The sequence below is a fragment of the Charadrius vociferus genome, unplaced genomic scaffold (genome assembly GCF_000708025.1).
Source record: "Charadrius vociferus isolate BGI_N301 unplaced genomic scaffold, ASM70802v2 scaffold636, whole genome shotgun sequence".
In the NCBI taxonomy this organism is placed as follows: Eukaryota; Metazoa; Chordata; class Aves; order Charadriiformes; family Charadriidae; genus Charadrius; species Charadrius vociferus.
Window position 1 is genome coordinate 1,325,928 of NW_009649189.1, and position 19,415 is coordinate 1,345,342.

Genomic DNA, 19,415 nt, shown 5'->3' on the forward strand with positions numbered 1-19,415 from the left:
GTTTTCTGAAACTCAGAAGATCAAAGGGTGAAAACTTGCAAGTAGAAGTGGAGCCTGAACGTTTCCCTGAAGAAGAAAAAGGTCTGTCTCATGACAGACCTTGTGGTTTTCTATATTGCATAATACTGAAAAGTGTCATTTATTACAAGAGAAGAGCTGTCAATTTTCCATTGAACTCAGACTTTTCTATAAACACATCCTGTTCTTTCTACTAGGCGAGATTGTTTTGTCTGTAAATATCACAAGAACTGTAGATGAAAATAGGTGTCCATTGCTGATGACACAAGATTAGATAAGGAATAAAGTCAACAACAAAAACAAAAAACCTAACTATGGGAAATATTGTGGGAATTCTGGCCAGTGCAATGAAAGTCTGAGTTCAGTCAGGCTGCAAGAACGAGTTGGGGAATAGGATCTCCCCCAGACCCTTCTGTCTAGGCTCTGGAGTTCTCCAGACCACACCTTTTGCCCTCCTTAACCCCTTCAGACCTCTCTTTCAAGCTCTGGTCCCCTCCAAGCTGCTCCATCAGGGTACCATTGCTCTCCAGGCCCCTCTGTTCCACCACTGGTTCTCTTCAGGTCCCTCCCTTGGGGTCTGGACCACCCCTGTCCTTTCCATATGCACTGTGAACCCCTCCAGACCCCTCCTTTAAGGCTCCAGTAATGTGCAGGTCTATGTGCTCTGGTCTGGTTCCTCCAGGTTCCTCCATTTGCCATCTGAAGGATGTTTGAACTCTTACCCTGAAATGAAACCTCACCTCAACAGACCTCTTTGGATACCAGATTTGGATACCAGTACTTCATCCTCAACAGGAGTAAGGAGAAATAGCTCATTCCAGTCCATAGACCTCATCTTCGCTAACTGTGCCCGTCAGGATGTTAGTGGCTTTCTGGCTCTGAAGGTTCTCCACTCTTGTGCCATACCCTAACCTGAACCCCACAGGGACTTCAGGAGATTCAGGGAACGTATCTCCTAGCTCTGAACATGAACATGGCACCTAGAAGAGGGGGAAGGAAACCTGGATAACTGAAAGGGATGAGTTTAAGCTTAACCTTTCTCCTGAGTCTCTCCATAATTGCCCAAAGACAGTATTCCCCCCACTCACCCCTCTCTTCAGCTCTGTCTTGTTTGCTGGCCTTGCTCTCCTCACTCTCTCATGTGTCCAGTGACAGAGCTGGTTTGAGCACCTGGTTTCCAATGCATCAATACATCCAAGCAGGTGGTCACCCATGCCTGGGCATCCATCCATGCCTGTGGGACTGTGCCACACCTGACTCATTGTCAGGACTATGCTCCTCCCCAGCCAGCGGAGGAGGGAAACCAAAGCACCCAGTGAGGCAGAGGCCACGGACAGTGCAGACAGACCCTCCTTTGGGCTGGGAGCTGAGCATGGAGGAGCCGTTCCTATGTGGTGAGGCTTCCATCCAAACTCCTCCCTGCTGATAGATCCCCATAGGGATGGGAGAGGCATGGGGTGGCAGCAACATAGAGAAGCACTTGCACAGCTCTGGGGCATAACTCTGGGAACCCAGAGAGGGCTTTGGATATCTCAGGATGGGTTCCCAGAGCCAGCTCCCACCCAAACCAGGGATAGGCAAGTGCTTCCAAAAGCCAAAGGTGGGCAGCAAACTGGTGAAAACCACACAAGTCTGCAACAGCATCCTGCCAGCTATAGGGCAAAGCGCTGCCTGGACTGTGTCCCACTGCCTCTGTTAGCAAAGTCTGGACCTGTTATCACATAGGCAAATGTATGTATGGCCGGGGGAGGGGGGGATAGAGGAGGCTGGGATGTTCCCAGACTAGGAAAGGAGGTTGGGGACGGTCATCCAGGGACAAGTTTCCTGTTGGGTGCAAGGAGACAAGATGGGACATAGACCTCCCAGCAAGTCTGTCTCCCGTGTCAGCAGCACTGATGTTGTGAGTGGTGCCAGTTCCCTTTCCCAGCACTGCTGGGACACCAATTTCCATATCAGCCATATCTGCGCAGGGCAGGTGGCAGCAGTAAGAGTAGTGCTAGATGTGCAGTGGGGGCCAGGATGGCAGAACCCATGTCCAGGGTGGGACTGGGTCCTGGTGTGGCCCCTGGGGCAGGGTGACAGCTGTGGGCTCCTGTGGAGACCATGTGTGCAAGCTGCTGTGATGGCCGAGCGGTGAAGGCGTTGGACTTGAAATCCAATGGGGTATACCCGCGCAGGTTCAAATCCTGCTCACAGCGGGAGCTTTTACTCGCAGCCCCTGCCCTCCTGTCCCCAGGAGGGACAGACGGACACAGACCTGTCATCCTCCATTAAGGGACCCTGCATCCCCACTCTGGCCCTGCCCCTGGTCTCCCAGGGACCCCTTACCTTTAGGAGGTGGCCAAGATGATGTTCAGGGGAGCAGCCCTGCACCTCTCCTTATCACAAGAAGAAATCCTGCAATAGAATCTCCACCCCACACAGCCATGTCACCCTGCTTCCCACAGACCATCACATGCTCGTGGCCACCCTCCACCTGAGGTATTTTTCTGCTGGGAGGGTGTAGCCTGATGGCAGTGGGGGGACAGGAGGTTGCTGCAACCCGCCAAAATTCATCCAACCCTGGCCCAGCCCCATGCACTGGGTGTGGGGGCTTCAGAACCCCATGCTGAACCCCAGAAGCTGTTCAAGAGCAGTGCAGCCACCCAGGAAAAGGCTGGGACCTGCGGTGGCTGCAGGAACCCCTTTCCCTGGCTGGGAATCGAACCCAGGCCGCGGCAGTGAGAGTGCCGAATCCTGACCACTAGACCACCAGGGATGAGGTGGTGATAGTGGTGGACCTGTTGGTGGCCACCAGCCAAGCCCTGAAGGACAGGGACACTGGGGCCCCATGGCCCAAGGAGAGGACCAGATGGGATGGATGCCACAGCCTTTCTGAGGGACTGCAGGGCTGCCTGCTCCTCTCTGAGAGCTGTGGCATTGGGAAGAACCTCTGTGCTAGAGGATCCCATCTCTGCCAAGCCTGGGAAGCAGGAGGTGGCCTCTGATGACCACCGAGGTCAGGTTTAGGGAAAGCAATGATGGCCAATGGTTCAACAAAAGACTTAGCTGTTCCCTGGGGTTTCAACAGGGAGGTTCAGCCCTGCTGATGACGGAGCATGGACCCCATTTGTACTGCTATACATCGTAAGGCTTGTGTGACACACATCACACTGGGCACCGGCGACTCAGCTTCATGGACACAACAACCCCGACTCCCAGTGCAGAGCCGGGGTTTCCCTGTAGTCACCTCGGGAGAAGCAGAACAGTATAGGTGCAGGCGGATTGTTGTCGGCAGAGCCTTCCCTGTTCAGGGCAAACAGGGGTCTGAGTCCTTGTGCTGGCAGAGGGCATGTGTCTGGAGTCACAGAATAACAGAATCACAGAATGGTCAGGGTTGGAAGGACCCTCTGGAGCTCCCCCAGTGCCACCCCCTGCCAGAGCAGGGGCACCTCCAGCAGTGGCACAGGACGGCGTCCAGGTGGGTTTGGAATGGCTCCAGAGGGGGAGACTCCCCCACCTCTCTGGGCAGCCTGTGCCAGTGCTCCACTGCCCTCAAAGTAAAGAAGTTCCTCCTGCTGTTAAGATGGAATCCCTGTTCCTCCTGGTTTTACAGTAACATTTGCATCTTGTTTTTCTAGGGGAAAACAGCCAGTTGGGGCCATCTTTTGAGACTTCATCTGGAGCTGCAAAGAGGAGGTGATCCCAGTTTCCACAGGGTCCTTCTGAGGGACCAGAGAATTTTGCCCTCGTTTACCCCTCAGAAGGAAGCAGTCCCTTGTTACCAGTGTGCTGGGGGAGCTGTGCTGCCAGGGGGGGCAGGGAATTTAAAAAAGAGGCTAAGTCAGGCTGGGGCAAAAATAAAAGCAGACTTCTCCCCCACCACCTGCACTCCCCTCCTAGAAAAGAGGCTTTCTGTTGAATAGGAAGATGGAGACGGGCTTGAAACAGGCCCCCCACTCACCATGTGGTTGCTATCAGCATGAGCAGGACAGCAGGAGAGAGCCCCAGGCGCGAGGTGACAGTTGTGCTGTCCCTGCAGCGCCCAGCATGGTGGGGCGCAGGCACCAGGGGAACCAGTGCTGACACAGAGGATGACACCCATGGGGGTGCCCAGGAGCCCTGCCTGCCCCCAGCTGTGCGGGGAGGAGACCCCCACCATGCACTTGGTCAGGAGGAAGCACTGCAGGGCTTTCTGGGCAGATGGACCAGCCCGAGTGAGATGGAGATGAACGAAAGGGCTCCAGGAACATTTCCTGCACAAGACAGCAGAGGGCCCGGTGCTTCTTGGATGCTCATGTGTGGCTGGGAGGGGAAGCGCATGGACAGATAGAAAATCTCTCTGACTCGCAGGGGTCAGTGGGGAGTGGGGAAACCTCCTCGTGGGCTTGCCTTGTCCCATGCAGCTCCCGAAAATGGCCAGTGCAACTCCCCACTCCATCTGAGACCAAACCCCTGCATGGTCTCCATGTTCCCCCCTCCTGCAGCCCTTTCCATGACACGGTCTGAGGTGACAGTGGGACATGCGGCATGCAGGTCTCCTGTCCCCATGGTGCTCCAATCTCTGCCCGGGTTCCTCCTCAATGCCTGGTGGATGCCTTTGCCACCACCTTTCCCTGAGGAGCTGCACTGCAGTGAGCAGGAGAGGGCAGAGGGAGGCAGAGGGTAGCTTTGGAGGAGTGCAGAGTAGGACAGGGAGGAGTGTCACCCTTTGCAAGAGCTGACCTGGAGCAAGGACAGAGCCACCATGAATGGCCTGGCATCTTTCCAACACCTTTCTAGTGGGAGGTGTCCCTGCCCATGGCAGGGGGGTTGGAACTAGATGGTCTTCAAGGTCCCTTCCAACCCAAACCATTCTGTGATTCTACAACACTCTGGCATCTCTGCTGTGATGGTCAGGGCTGCAGAATACACACCGAAAAACCTGCACAAGGCAAATCCCCGCCCCGTGCTGAGTGAGGGACAAGTCTGGGCTGTGCAATGGTCACATGGGATTATGCCATCCCTTGGGCATGTCGGGGGGGGAAGAGGCAGCTGTGCTGGGCTGAGGCACAGCCACCCTGCGCTTTCAGAAAGATATGCAGATGTCATGGTTTCGGTTGCCTCTACAAGCTCTAACAGAGCGTGAGCTCTGGCAGCCTTGCGGTTGGGGGAACGTCAGTATCACTCTGTGGTTTCTTAGATCTCTATCAGGACCTGTCAGATATTTTGTCATAGACAGTAACAGTTCCTTCCTCTGCCAGCAGATCCGGGCACACCAAACCATGTTCACTTGCATGTCCCATAGCAGGACAGTTTCTGTCGGTGATGGCAGAGGAAGGGGAGATGGGTGACTGCCAACCCACCAGGTGCCACAAGGACGCGATGCAGCCCAGGAGCTTCATGTTGGAGCCCAGCAGCGTGTGGGGCCATGTGGTGAGGCAGGCAGTGGGGATGTAAAAACTTACTTTCTACAGGCACTACTCCTTTGAAAGAGAAGTCCCAGGCCCAGGATCTGCCTTGGGGCAGCACGGACAGGTCAAGCATCTGTACAGAATACAACTGCTGTTGTAGCAAATGAGGCTGAGACACATTGTCCTGTTGTGCACCCCTACGTGGGTCTGGGAACAAGCAGCACATACATACATTAGCCAGAACAATGGGATAGTTGGAATACTGGAACACATGCAATATGTAATAAATATAGTATTATTATTATTAGATAATAAATATCTAATTATTATTATTATCTAATAATAATATCTAATAAATAATCCCTCTCCCCATCTCCGAGAGTGGGATGTCCCTTGGCAAATTCCAGTTGAGATTTTTGTCCCTTGCAAAGCCTGAGTACCTGCTAGCATGTTGCTCTGCTGCCCCAAGGTGCCACCACTGTGCGTTTGTGACAACCCCATGATGTCAGTCACTTGGTTCAGCTCCAGGTCCTTCATGTGCCTTTGAAGGCAGGGGTCCTCAGGGCCTCCAGGACACCACCACCCCCAGCCCCATGAGGATGGCTCCTGGGAGGATGAGTTGGGAAAGCCATGGACTCTTACCCACCCCAGCGTGGTCCCTGGCACAGCCCATGGGGACCCTCCTGCAGCACCGGTCCCCACCCGTGGGGACATTGCAGTGAAAGGTATGCTGCGGGGAGGCAGCCTCAATACACCCAGACACAAGGAGGTCTCCAAGGGCCCCACGCAGACCCATGCGATGTGGTGGGGAAGAGGGAGAGTGGGAGCAGAGCAGCACTGCCCTGCGATCCCCGCTGCATTACTGGGTGCACAGGGAAGCGAGGAAATCCCGGGGAGACAAGCTCGTGGTGCCTCGTGAACGGCAGTTATCTCTGGGAGCCGAGAGTGAAAATACCCGGAGAAACCACAGGCTGTGAGCTGGCAAATTTGGTGCCTGTTACAGAGAAGATGGAGGTGGAAAAAGGGGAAATGGTCCCTGGGGCATGCCAGGAAGCCCATCATCTCATGGCAAGGGCAGTGCTGGGGGGCTCTGGGCAGCCCTGTGCCTGTGAGTGTGCACAAGGGGATGAGGGTTCCCATTTGTACAAGAGCTGGTCCCTCTCCACTCCTCAGGCAGGGGAACGTCCTGCTCCGCCTTCTGCATCCCACTTTGTACCGAACCCATGCTGGCACTTGTGTTTGCCTCATGTTTTCGGAGACAACAGTATTTGTAGTCAGACTACCGAGCTGGGCTTCCCAGGCAAGCACTCCCCTTCCTGGCTGATGCTGGGGTGTGTTAGGAGGAGTCTGGAGGTCCTGAGCTCCATACTGGAAGCGCGGCATCAAGGATTTAGTGTTTTACAGTGCCAAGACTGCCAGCCCAGACCCACAACCAGTCTCCAGGGTACCACATCCTTGCTGCCTGCACAGGCAGCACAGCTGAGAGCGTGCCTGCTGCCCCCACTGCCCCACTGCATCCACCTGGAGCATGTCCCAGACCCACCACGGGAGCAAGGACCCCCCGGCTGGACCTGCACTCTCCCCAAGCCTTTTTGAGGGTCTGAGCACCTTTATGCTCAAGGCCTGGGTCCTTGAAAAGGAGACTGAGTTGAGGTCCTTCAGGTCCTCTGGGGAGGATGCTGAGATGAGTTTGCCGAGTACTGATGTCGTGTTGGTGAATCTAAGTGTGAACCTGCTGCTCAAGGGTGGTTTCATATCCTGTCTTGGTCAGTATAGCTCCCATGCGGGTGCCGGTTTGCTCAGACCTATCTCACCTCTCACAGAGGCTATTCTGGTAGTTCCTGGACCGGTTGCTTCCTTTTTTTTTTTTTCAGCATTTCTGAGGCAAAGGTGCCATGACATCAGCTCTGTTACACTTCGGAAACTCCAAGAGTTTGCCTTGAAATCTGACTGACGGGGCTGGCCACCATCCCTATAAAAAGCAAAGACTGAGCCAGCACCTCACATCAGACACAGGAAGAATCTGCCCTGGTCCTGCCTCTGCCCTCACAGCTCATCTCTGTCCATAATGAACGTCTCCGCAGTGTGCCTCTCCATCATCCTCGTTGCTGCCCTCTTTTCTCAGGCCTCTCCTGCTCCACGTGAGTACAGAATCTCTCTCTGCTCTCTCAGGGTGGATTTTTACTCTGACTAGCAGTCATTTTGAGGCAGAACTGGGAAAAGTTAGCTGCAAAGGTTGGAAACCTGTGGGAATAGCTTCTCCTGCTTTCTTGGGACTGGTCTTCCTTTCTAGCATCCTTTTATCTTAGGGATGAATTTTACTGTTAAGTATCAAAGTTTTCAGGTTTCATCACCCCTGATTTTGTTGTTGTCCATTTAGGAGTGGTCCCAGGGTGGCTGAAGGGATTTTTATCATTGGAATTGAGTGCAAAACATTTAAGCAGCAACCCTAGCAATAACTTTAATTAATCTTTGGTGTCCACAGCAATTTCTTGCTGAATTTCTGGGGAAACAGGAAGAGAAGAGGGCTCCACAGCTGATTAAGGGGATGGTTGCCCACAGTCTTGACTGGGGAATATGCAGTTTGTTGAGTGATAGACTCATGTTGGCTTTCCTGTTCTCTTTCAGTTGGGGCGGACACAACTGTGTGCTGCTTCAGCTACACCTTACGAAAGCTGCCCCAGAGTCATGTGAAGGATTATTTCTACACCAGCAGCAAGTGTTCACAGCCAGCAGTTGTGTAAGTACCAGCTCCTGCTCTGGGCTCTGAGGAAAGGCTCCGCCAGCCTTTGGGCTCTCTGCTTCACATCCAACGGGGCCAAGAGCATGGTGGTGTGAGGTTCCATAGCTGGAGTAAGGGAAGAGGGCAGGCACCATGAGTCCCATGTGTAGCACATGAGCACTCATCCTCCTCAGCTGAAAAATAAGTGGTCTCCTTGAACCATCCTGGTGCTGGGAATAAGGTGTGTGGAGGAGGTCCCTGTGGAGCCAGCAGGGCCTGCCAGTGGCAATGAGCCCAATGCACACAATGTGCCACCTGCAAGACTTGCACCTGATATGCCACCCTCCCACACTCTGCACTCAGGCTCACCTCCACACTGAACATGGCCAAGAACATCTGAGCATGGGGGGTTCTTCCAGGGGACCCTGATCTCTCCCTTGGCCTCTGGGTTTTAGCAGGCTCCTGCAGCCCCCTGATGCTTGGGAATTTGAAGGATGGGAGTCTGGAGGGGAGATTGTGCCCTTGGGAGCTTTCCCTAATCACAGGGCAGGTCAGCTTGTGCTCAGGAGGTGACCCAGGGCCCTCACATCCCTTTCCACCTCCGGGGCTGTAACACCCCCCCGCCTGACTTGACAGGTTCATCACCAGGAAGGACCGGGAGGTCTGTGCTAACCCTGATGCCAGGTGGGTGAAGGAATACGTGAACGGCCTGGAGCTGCAGTGAGCGCTGGGAGCTGAGAGGTCTCTGCCCTGGAGAAGTCCTGCAAGACCATCCGGCAGAGTCTTGGCACAGACCTAGAAATCCTGCTGCTGAGCACTAGGACCTGCTGAGCCACCTTGGGACCCCTGAAGTTCCTTTTGTCTTGCAAAGGTGTCATTTATCCATGATAATTTATCCACCCTTAGGGGCAGCTGTGATGCTGGGGACCTCCTGGCAGACCCATCTTGGCGTAGCCTGCTGTGTGACGTGCAGCTAAACTGTCCCCTCCTTGTGCCTCTGCTGCTAGAATGGGAGGGGGGTTTTATCCCCAGAGCTTTTTGTGGGAAGTGGACTGTCAAAATTAAGTATGAGTGCTGTCATGTAAACCCAGGCTGACTTCCAAGTCAGCCGGATGAATTTTGCCGTGGTATGGTAGATGCTGTGAGTAAGATCTGTCTCCTTAGCGGAGGAAGTGGTACGCTGGTTACTTACAGGATGCTTATTGTGGAACCACATTGTTCATCCTTGTTCTCAAAACTCTGTCTCTTGCTGGTGCCAAAGAATAAAGATTTTTTTTCTTTCTGTGTCAGCTCTGCAAGAGGTTGTTCCCCTCCTGCCTAGAGAAACCCCACTAAATCCATTTTGGGAGAGGCAAGGGAAGAACCCCAACTTCCCAGCTGGAAATGCCCCAGCCTCCTTACCCCTAAAAACTTGCCCTTCTGCATCGCCTCCCCGCTCCCGGCACCGCCGCAGCCCCCCCATCCCGCCCCCAGCCCCTCCCGGTGCTTGCTCCCTCCCAGCCTCAGTGCTGCTGTGGTGCCAGCCCTCCCCCCCCAGCAGCCAAGCAGCCAGGAGCTGGTGGAGCCGGACCCACCGGCAGTCGCAGGGTGGGTGCGCGGCGGCATCTCTGCAGGGAGCTCGAAGGAGGGTGGCTCAGGGGCTGGCCAGCCAGGACCACGTCTCCGGCACGGGCTCCTCTGGGGACGCAGCCTAAGCTGTGCTCAGCACTGGGAACGCTCTGTTAGTGCCCTGCTGCAAAGGACAGACACGTTATCTGCTGATCTTCAGCTGCTTTGGGAAGAAAACCTGAATTTGGTTTAAAAAAGGTCAAGAGATCTTTTGCACCAAGTAAAATTGACAAAAGCACTTTATCAGCCTATGGTTTGCATTTAAGACTAGCTGATATCTTTGTGGGTAGAGAATGAAACTGTGGGTCTGACCTCCCTGCCACTGAAGCTCTGTGTGGGGGACGGGGACCTTTGCTTTCCGGGCTGTCTCCATCAGAGCTGTATCACCCCTCGGCCAAGAGTATCCCCACCTGGCAGCTTGTGCGCATCAGATCTTCACCTCCCAGGACATTTTCCACCACGAGATCAGCTACTCATCACCCCTGGAATTAATTTTTCAGCACCCCCGCCCCCGCCTCATTGCTAGCAACAAAGGATCCCCCATAATTAGGGGCAAGGAAACCAGCGTGAGATATAGTGTCCATAAAACACCCCTGAGCCCATTGGTGCTATGGTGGTCTGCAAACGTTCAGGTTGTCTCCTCTTCTTCCCTTGCCCACCACCACCTCTCCACAGGTCTCCCTGTTTATTAATCAGCATTTCCTACTGCAGTCCTTATTAACTGCCTCAAAGCCCCTATTTCTGGCAGGAGCGGAGGCCAGAGCTCTCACTCACTGCTCCTGGGGTTCTCCACGGTATCCCTGCCTCCGTGCGGGGAATGGGTGCAAAGACCTCACAGAGCCCAGGGGCACAGGGGAGGCTCTCAGTGCCCAGGACAGGAGTCCCCAGAGACGAGGGGGCTGCCCCAGCCATGAGGCCAGGGTCAGCAAGGGCCCTTCGCAGTCCTGGTGGACCCCGCTCTGTCAGGCTGAGCTCACAGAGCACCCTGCCAGCGAGAGGAGGCAGCGGAGGGAGCCTGGGGATGGCTGTGCACTGAGAGCTGGTACCACAACCTGAACTGACCTTGTCTCTGCATCCCGACAGGGCGCCTGCCCGCATGCTGCCCAGGTGCTGAGGGATGGAGGGCTTCCCAAGGGTCCCAGGGATGGAGGGGGTCCCAATGGTCCGAGGGATGGAGGGGGTCTCAGGGACGGAGAGGGTCCCAAATCCTTGGTGATGGGGCACAACGTGGCACAGCCCTAGGCAGAAGAGGGTGTCTGTCCCTGGGGATGGGGAGGAAAGGTGTAGGGGAGTGGAGCTGGGTGCTATGGGGTGGGTGCAGAGGGCAGCGGGGCATCAAGGAGATGCAGAGAGAAAAGAGGCGGGGAGCTGGGAGGCTGGGAGCAGAGGACGGGGCAGAGGATGGAGAGGGAAGATGCAGTGGAGGAAGGGATCCCAGCGCTTAGGTCTGGGATGGGAAGAGCCCTGTTGGCTCAGTGGGATTTACAGGCAGAGGGGCTGGGGGACAGGGGTGCTGCCCCACAGCCCACCCCAACAGCAGCCTTGCGGAGTGAACAGAGACCTGGCAGGAGGAGATGGGGGACAATGTGCTCCACAGGGAGCCAGGGCCCAGGTACATCCTGCACTGGGGCTCACAGCAGTCTCACACCTTCCCCTGCGCATCCAGGGGTCTGGGCTGTGGACAGCAGGGTTTGGGGGTCTCAAAAGGACTGGTCTGCTGCGGGTGGGTGGAAAGGGGAAGGCTGTGCATCAGGGAGGAGGTCCGTCAATGTCCAAGCTCAGTGAAGGAGACAGGCGTTATAAGCAGAAGGTTTTGTTCTTTATGTCTTTTTATGTCTTTAAAAGACAGCATGAAACCATGTCTACAGAATAAGGGTGAAAAATGCTAATTAACAGCACACCTGAAACGCCCCTGCCCTCAAGGTAGAAGAAGGCTGCCCCAGAGTAGTTCTCAGAGGAGCCCAGAGGCTCTGCAAGCTGGGCAGGTAGCTCAGCAGGAAGGTAGAGGGACAAAGTTCTGGTTTGCATCCCTGCAAAGCAGCTCTGGCACAGCCTGCTGTGGCAGGAGACAAGGGGACCCTGGGACATAGCCCACGAGCGGAGGGAAGCAGGGAAGGGATATAAAAATCAGCCAGTTCTTCCTGAACATGAGAATAATCAAACAGTGCTCATGTTGGTTTGCTTTCCTAGAGTGGCTCCTTGAGCACTTGACAGAAAGCTTTTAAGCATCGCTATCCCTCACTTACAGATGAGGAAACTGAGGCACGAGCTTGCCTTCACAGAGTCAGGCTGGGTGACGTGGGTTGATGGGGCCGACACGCCCCATTGGGGCCACAGGTCCCACTTTCCTACCCACAGGACTGTGACGATTTTGGTCCATGACACCAAAATAATTCCTTTGCAAGATGAGTGGAAGAAGCTGGGGCTGGCCCTGGGCTGCCAGGGGCTAGAGCTGGAGCACTGGGGAACAGGCAGGGGTGGTCACCACAGTGTGTCCCCAAAAAGTTCACAAATGCCTTCACCCGGACAGCCTCAGGGTCAGTGCAGACCTGGTGTTTCTTCCTGGTGATGAAGTTGAGAAGTGGGGAGGACCAGGAAACCTTTGTGGCGGGGAAGGGATGCACCACCACAGAGCTGCAGAGTCACACCAGGGCTGGCAAATTTCCTTTTTGTGACCGTTGTCCGGTGTGGGGGCAGCCAGCCAAGGGGAGGTGCTGAGAAACCAGAGAAGGTCACTGGGCCAGACTCCTGGCGCTGCCTCAACTTGCTGCTGGCTCCTGCAGGCAGGGAGAAGGACCGCAGATCACAGATCCAAGTGGCCACTGCAGACCATGTGGTTGATGTCTCTTGGGGCAGGCACCTTCTGGGTATTACTTTGCTGCACACCAAACACCTCGCCTGGGAGTGCTTTCTCAGCCATGCTCGGGCAGCTGCACCAGCAAGACACCAGGAACAACCTCTCATCCTCTCTCCACTGGGCTCCTCCCAGCATCAGTGTGGGCAGGTCCTTCTCAGCCTTCTTCTTGCAACTGGAAAGCATCTCTCCTTGCCAGGACTGACTGATGGCCAATCCCAGATAACACCCCAACAAGTCCCACTCTTGGTCCCAAGAGGGAGAAAGATTTGTGGGGCTAAGCCAAAAGCTTCCTGCATGGGCAAAAGCCTGCACCCACACAACAGCTGGCTGCTGGCACTTGCTGGTGGTGTAGAAATGTGTTTCCTGGAAAGTTTCTGCCAAATGTATGTGAAGCAGCAAGCAGCTGTGTCAGGGATGGGTGGAGGAGATTTGGGGAGCAGGACTGAATCCATACGACCAGAAGAGGACGCAACGTGGATGTGTACAACCAGCAGAGAATAAGCACTCCCAGCAGGCCATGCTCTAGACCAACGAGTCAGAGCAGATCATGCCTGTTTCTCAGGCATTACAGGTCATCATCATGAGCCGTTCTTCCTCCAGAAGAGGAAAAATCAACCCAAAGACAGAGGTGGATTCAGCTGGAGCAGAGCAAGACTGGGAACAGAGGGCAGCAACACGGAACAAGGTTCAACCAGAGAGACCTTCATGTTCCCATCAGGAGCTAAGCAGACATACAGACCATGTTTGTGCTTAGCACTGATCGCTTCAGTTCCCACTTCCACAGGGAAGCACCAGTGATGGGACATATAAATGGGCAGGTTTAGGAGAAAGGCCTCTTGAGTGATGCGAAGCTGCCAGAACATGGTCAGTGTAGGTTAGAAAGGCAGAACTCAAAGACCATAAGGCCAAGTTCAAACTATCAGCTATCAAAGAGCTACAGGGAGAGGTAGCGTCAGGATGTCCATCCCTTAATATAGCAGGTACTTCAGCAATGTTGGCTGGAAATAACCACAATTGCACTCCTCGTGTTGAGAACAGTTGAGAGCGAGAGGAGGTGAGAACTGCTCCTCAGGGGCTGATGAGGGGGCAGCTACTGAATTGGGTTAGGAACAGGGTCCAGCAGGGAGACAATGCAGGCCCTGGGTCTGAAGGTCTGCATGGCTCACCTCCCTTCCCAGGGCTTCTCCCAGCTTCACTGGGAGAAGGGGGACAGCCACAGCTCTCAAAAAGACCAGAGAGAACTGGGCTATCAGCTGCTTTATCCATGGCACCATTAGCGTCTTCTGACCTTCTGGTTGCCTTCTGCCACAGCAGGCAGTGAAGGAAAAGCCTGTGGTTCACGGGGTCCAGCAGAGTCAACTCTCCACGCCCCGTGGGAGCAGCTGTCCTTGCCTTTTGTCCACCTCTCTAAGCACACGAGAACCCTGATGGCTGAGTGATGGTCACCTTCCAGCAGGCAACTGGAGAGCTGAACTCTTCCCTTGCCTCTCCGCTGGGGTCTCAGTCCTTTGGCTGGTCTCAGTGTGGCTGGTGAACCACCTGGCCTTGCTGATTCCTGACTTGTGTCTCGAGACTTGATACCTGGCTCCACACATGTTTGTGCTCCATGTCCTGCCACGTGCAGTCTCATGATGGCAACCATACCAACTCACACCCCATTTTGCAGCACAGATGTCCCTGAACTGCTTGCAGAGCAAAGAAACCTGCAGGAAAGGGAGTGTTGGGCTGTCAGCATTGATACGGAGAAGGGTGTCGGGGCTGAGCCATCTCTTGCAGATACCTGTGCAGCTGGCATGAAAGGCTGGTGCTGCTCCAAGCCTCAAGGCAGGACCATCGAGAGCAGCTGATACATCCCCTGGATTCAGCAGAATCTCTCCCTACTTGACTGCTGCTCCTGGAGCTTCAGGAAGGAAAACGAAACCAGAAAGGCTGGAGAGGGAAATTCCCACACGTGCCTGGGCTCCCAGCCAGGGACTGTCCGGGGAAGAGCCAGCTGCAGCACCGAGTCCTCCTGCCTCTCCAGTCTGTCCCCTGCCTCCCGGGCCTGGGGCAAACCTCAGACCCCCCTCAGCCTTCCCTCTTACCACGATGTCCGTCCTCTGTCCCCTTGCAGCACGCGCAGCCCCTCATCAGGGACTATTCTGGGCTCCTGCTGTTCTTCTGCAGCACCAAAGGCAACTTCTCAGCACCAAAGGCAACTGACCATGCAGCGTGTGTGGGCGGTCAGGGGCAGAGGAAACCCCCAGCACCCCCTTCCCAGGTTCCTCGCCTGCCCGCCCATGGGCAGCAGCTCCTGTCCCTCCACCCCACCATGTGGTGGCAGCTCTCTGCTCCTGTGTTTCACAGCACAGTGGGGAAGTCCTGCTTCCTGATTTTTTGTCTCTCCCCCTTGACGGTAAGCCCTGGCCGCAGAGTGGGACAAGATTTTTGTGAACATGCTGACCCACCTTGTCCCTGCTTGGACCTGACCCTCTCTGCTCGGACCCTGCTGTGCCAGGGGAGCGCGGGCAGGGACAGCCTGTGCCTTTCCCAAATCATTCTCCCAGCAGAGCGGTCAGGAGCCATCTCCATGGAGCTGGAGAAGAGCACTCCACGTGGTCCCCCATCACCAGCATCATCTCCTGGGACACAGCATGGTGCCCAGGCTGGGTCTGCCCTTCGCCGGGATGCTGCTCCTTGAGTGCCCCGTGAGCTGCCTGCAGCCAGTTTTGCAGCCGGGAAAACACAAGGCTGGAGGGAAATCACGAGACACCGCGGAGGTGCTTTCCCAGCCTTGGGGCTACTGAGTCTGATCTACAGCTGCAGGAAATAATGAAACAATAACAGAAAGGCCCTTTATTGCCTTAGGAAGAAGAAATACTGACTGGAACAGTACAGCTGCAAAGTCAGGTTGACTCTGGGGGCATTTCTCAGTGCACAGCAGCAGAGGAGTGCTGAACACAGCTGCCATGGGCAAGCTGTGCCCAGCGCTGTCCTCGTATCCATGGGACCTGGTCCCTCCTATTCACGTTCCCATGCAAAGCCACATCCCAGGAACCATGCAAAGCCACATCCCAGGAACGACTGCGACAGGTTTGCTGGTGGCTGTCTTACCCCTGTGGCATAGCTGAACCCTTCTCCTTGTTTTACAGGTGGGAAAGTGAGGAGCAACCCCCATTGGGGTGGTCAGATGGAAAGCTGGGGTCCCTGCCCCTCTCCAGGGAGCACTGCCGGGCTCGGCAGGACCCAGCCGCACACCGGGGCTGGCGGGCAGAGATGCGGTGATGTCTCTGAGGAGCAGATATGTGTGAGGAGAGACACCATGGGGCCGCTGAGTGTGCATGTGGGCACCTGTGGGCTCTGTGCTGGGAAACGCTGCTCTTAGCTGGCAGAAATGATGAGCAGGGGTGGGAACGGGCATGGAGCTCCCCTGCTCTGCACCCCAGCACCCTCGGCACGAGCACGGAGGAGCAGCTCCTGAGCTCTCAGGGCAGCCCCAGCACCGTGGCAGCTCCATGCCCTCTGCTTCCTCCCATCCCACCATGAGCCACCCTCCCTGCTCCCCACTTCAAACCCTCTGGCAGGATTTTACCCCCTACAGCATTGTGTCCCATCACCACCCCATTGCACACACAGCACACCCAGGGATCATCCTGGATGTGTGGGGCTGGGAGCAGCAAGCCAAGCACATGGGACATCCCTGGGGTGTGTGGAGAGCATATTCATGTACGTAAAAGACCCGTATCTAACATGTCTAATTCTGTAGAGGATGTGGGAGGCGGGGGTGTATGTGGTGGGGCAATGAGGTGTCGGAGGATATTCATATGTCTGCAGTATGGAAACCGTGTGGTTTTGCCTCAAACCATTTCCCATCATCACATGCCGTATAGAGTGTGTAGATAGGCTCGGGGTGAGGTTTTGCCTCTGTGCGGGTGAACACCATACAGAGTCACATAAAGGGAAAAAACCAGACGTTTTGTCCAAATTCTTTATTCTCCAGAATCATGATTTTACACACGTAAGCCAGGGTCACCCATCATCCAACGCCAAGACTCTGAGCCACCCTCCCATAAATAGCATTGTTATCTACAGAAAAAAGTATTGCCTATCCCATATGATAATTTCTTAAATAATTTAAATAATATAAGAACAATAGAGGTGCAGTCCCATGGGCCTTCCCAGGCCACAGGCAGAGGTGTCAGGGTAGAGGGATGAGGTTGCAGACTGGTCCATGCAAGCCAAGCATGAGCAGCAGCACCCCAACACGAGGTGTCTCCTGGTGCACTTCCAGCAGTCCCTTGGAGCTGCCGGCACGTGTGCTCGTGCAGCTCATGTTGCCCCGGTGTCCTGCTCCATCGCAGGAGCTCAACATGATGCAACTCAGGCATGACAACAGCTTCACTTGCCTTCTTGCTTTGCTCTGTTCTGCTTCAAGTTTTGCAGATAACTTTGAACCCAAGTGTCACTGGGATTGGCACAGACCTGGTGGCCTTTCTTTGTGATGAACCTGTGGAACAGGGATGAGGCATATCAGACGTCTGCTCAGACCTGCATCCCAGGAAAGCCTGGACCCCAGCTTTGGGGCATTGCAAGAGGTTCTCCCCTGTGCCCTAACACAATGCTGAAACCAGCATCTGGCTGTGATTTCCCCCACTCCCACCCCTTTTCCCACACTGCCTCCTCAACTCCTGCAGGAACATCTCTGGGCGTCCCCGCAAGAGCATCTTTGGCAGTCCCTCTGCAAACCCTTTCCTCTTGGGGTTGCCCTCACCTCACTCTGTTCCCGCAGACCCACAGCTGCCCTGCAGAGCTGGTCACTCACATACGCACACCCCACAGCACCTGTCCCCACACTGCCCCAGCCTGTCTGCACCCCGGAGGCAGCCCTGGTACTTACACGATGGCTGGCAGGGTGCAACTGGTGCTGGTGCTGTAATACCGCAGGATGAGCTTCCGCGGGAGCTTGTGGTGCGTGTAAGAGAAGCAGCAGATTGGGAGGTCGGATCCAGCTGGAAGAGACAAGGAGAGACAATGTGAGCATGAGCGGGGCTGTGTGTCGGTAGCAGCCAGCCCATCAACTCAGGGAGCCGTGCTGGCAGGGAAGAGAGTGAGGAATTAGAGAATAATTAAGGTTGAAATGGATGTTGGGAATCATCTGGTCCAATGCCAGGAACAGTATTGTCAGGTACTGGGGGAGTTTCCCACCCAGTCGTTGCTCAGAGCTTCATTTCTCCACCTCCCCCAGCCCCAGGGCAGAGACTGAAGTCCCTAAACTATAACCAGGAATAAGTACTCCGAGCCCAGGATGGCTGGATGGAGGATGGAGGATAAAAGGATGGATGGATGGATGGATGGATGGATGGATGGATGGATGGATGACTGGAAGGATGGAAGGATGGAAGGATGGATGGATGGATGATTTTCTAATTCTAGAGTTCCCACATGATCTCAGTGCAGAGTGGAGAGTGGTACAAATGCTGAAAAATTCCCAGTTATCTGCCAGGGGAGCTCAATGGGGAAAAGAGAATGAAGGCTCAGATCTGTTCTTCCTTCACAAAAGAAAAAGCAGGACTCACCTGGGCCAGAGAAAGTTTGGGAGCAAGAGGCTGCAATAAGGAGAAGAGCAAAAATGGCTGCAGAGACCTTCATCTTCCTGTTGGGTGAGGGCAGTGGGAGCAGGACCAGGAGCTCTGGCAGATGCAGCTCAGACTGCAGCAGTGCACTCGGCTCCCTTTTAATAGGGAGTCCTGGAGGCAGCAGGAGAAGCCTCATTGGAAATTCCAGAATGATGACAGAGGATGTCAGGAAAGTGAAATAGCCAAAGGGAATTAGGGGAAAAAAAAAAAGTCAGAAAGAATGGGATACGGTTGACATTGGAGCCAAGTATGTCGACCTCTGACTCGGTGCTCATTTTCGATTTCAGCAAATCAAAAGGAAACTAAAATGTGCCAAGTGGCATGGCCACAAAGAGGAGAACTATTTATCTAAACTACTGGAGGGATTTTCCCTGTGAGTCTGCATAGCAAAAGACAGAATGTTTGCCTAAGATTACGCAACCCTGGAAAAAGAAACCTCAAAACCAGGCAGACTCCAAATCATGCTCGTGCTGTGATGTGTCAGGTGCTTATCAAAGGTTGCTGAACTGCAGCACATGGAGCTGAGAGGTGCCTGGACCTCTGTGCTACCCAAAGCGCTCTGCCCACACCAGTCCCACAGTGCTTGCTTAACATGGACCAGCGAGGAGCAGAGGCTGGAGCCACCCTTGGACATCATCCAGTCCAGCCCCTGCTCAAAGCAGGGTCAGCTGGGAGGGCTGCCCAGGACCATGTCCAGACGGGCTTTGAACACCTCCAGGGATGGAGACTCCACAACCTCTCTGGGCAATCTGTTTCAGTGTTCAGTAATAAAGTTTTGTCTGGTGCTTAAATAGAATTTCCCATTGCATCTTCTCCTGTCCCTGGCCACCACTGGAGTGGAGTTGGACTCCATCTACTTTGCTCCCCACACACACATTGATAAGGTCCCCCCGAGCCATCTCTTCTCCAGGATGAACAGTCCCAGCTCTCTCAGCCTCTCATCCTAGGAGAGATGCTCCTGTCCCTTAAGCAACTTCATGGCCCTTCACTGGACTCTCTCCAGTGTGTGCATATGTCTCTCATACTGGGGAGCCCAGAACTGGACCCAGCACACCAGGAGTGGCCTCAGCAGTGCTGAGCAGAGGGGAAGGATCACCTCCCTCGACCTGCTGGCAACACTCCTCCTAGTGCAGCCTGGGAGCCTGTTGGCCTTCTTTGTGGCAAGGGCACATTGCCACTCACGACCAGTTTGGTGTTCACCAGGAGTGGACATTGGGTCCTTT

The 19,415-nt window shown here is 54.8% G+C and overlaps 2 protein-coding genes and 2 non-coding genes across 4 annotated transcripts; 2 read left to right on the forward strand and 2 right to left on the reverse strand.

Annotated features, from left to right (window-relative positions):
• The first annotated feature begins 2,134 nt into the window (after positions 1-2,134).
• Positions 2,135-2,216, forward strand: TRNAS-UGA. Its single transcript has one exon. It is a non-coding gene; the product is annotated as a tRNA-Ser (tRNA).
• Positions 2,217-2,704: 488 nt separating this feature from the next.
• On the reverse strand, positions 2,705-2,776 carry TRNAE-CUC. Its single transcript has one exon. It is a non-coding gene; the product is annotated as a tRNA-Glu (tRNA).
• A 4,682-nt stretch (positions 2,777-7,458) lies between these two features.
• Positions 7,459-8,836, forward strand: CCL5 (chemokine (C-C motif) ligand 5). Its single transcript, XM_009888860.1, has 3 exons — positions 7,459-7,531; positions 8,019-8,130; positions 8,749-8,836. Exons 1-3 carry the CDS (start codon positions 7,459-7,461, stop codon positions 8,834-8,836), a joined length of 273 nt encoding a protein of 90 aa, XP_009887162.1.
• An 8,118-nt stretch (positions 8,837-16,954) lies between these two features.
• LOC104289866 (C-C motif chemokine 4-like) lies at positions 16,955-18,265 on the reverse strand. Its single transcript, XM_009888881.1, has 3 exons — positions 18,133-18,265; positions 17,454-17,565; positions 16,955-17,063 (listed from the first exon to the last, which is right to left on the reverse strand). Exons 1-3 carry the CDS (start codon positions 18,203-18,205, stop codon positions 16,955-16,957), a joined length of 294 nt encoding a protein of 97 aa, XP_009887183.1. The 5' UTR covers positions 18,206-18,265.
• Between the last annotated feature and the right edge of the window lie 1,150 nt (positions 18,266-19,415).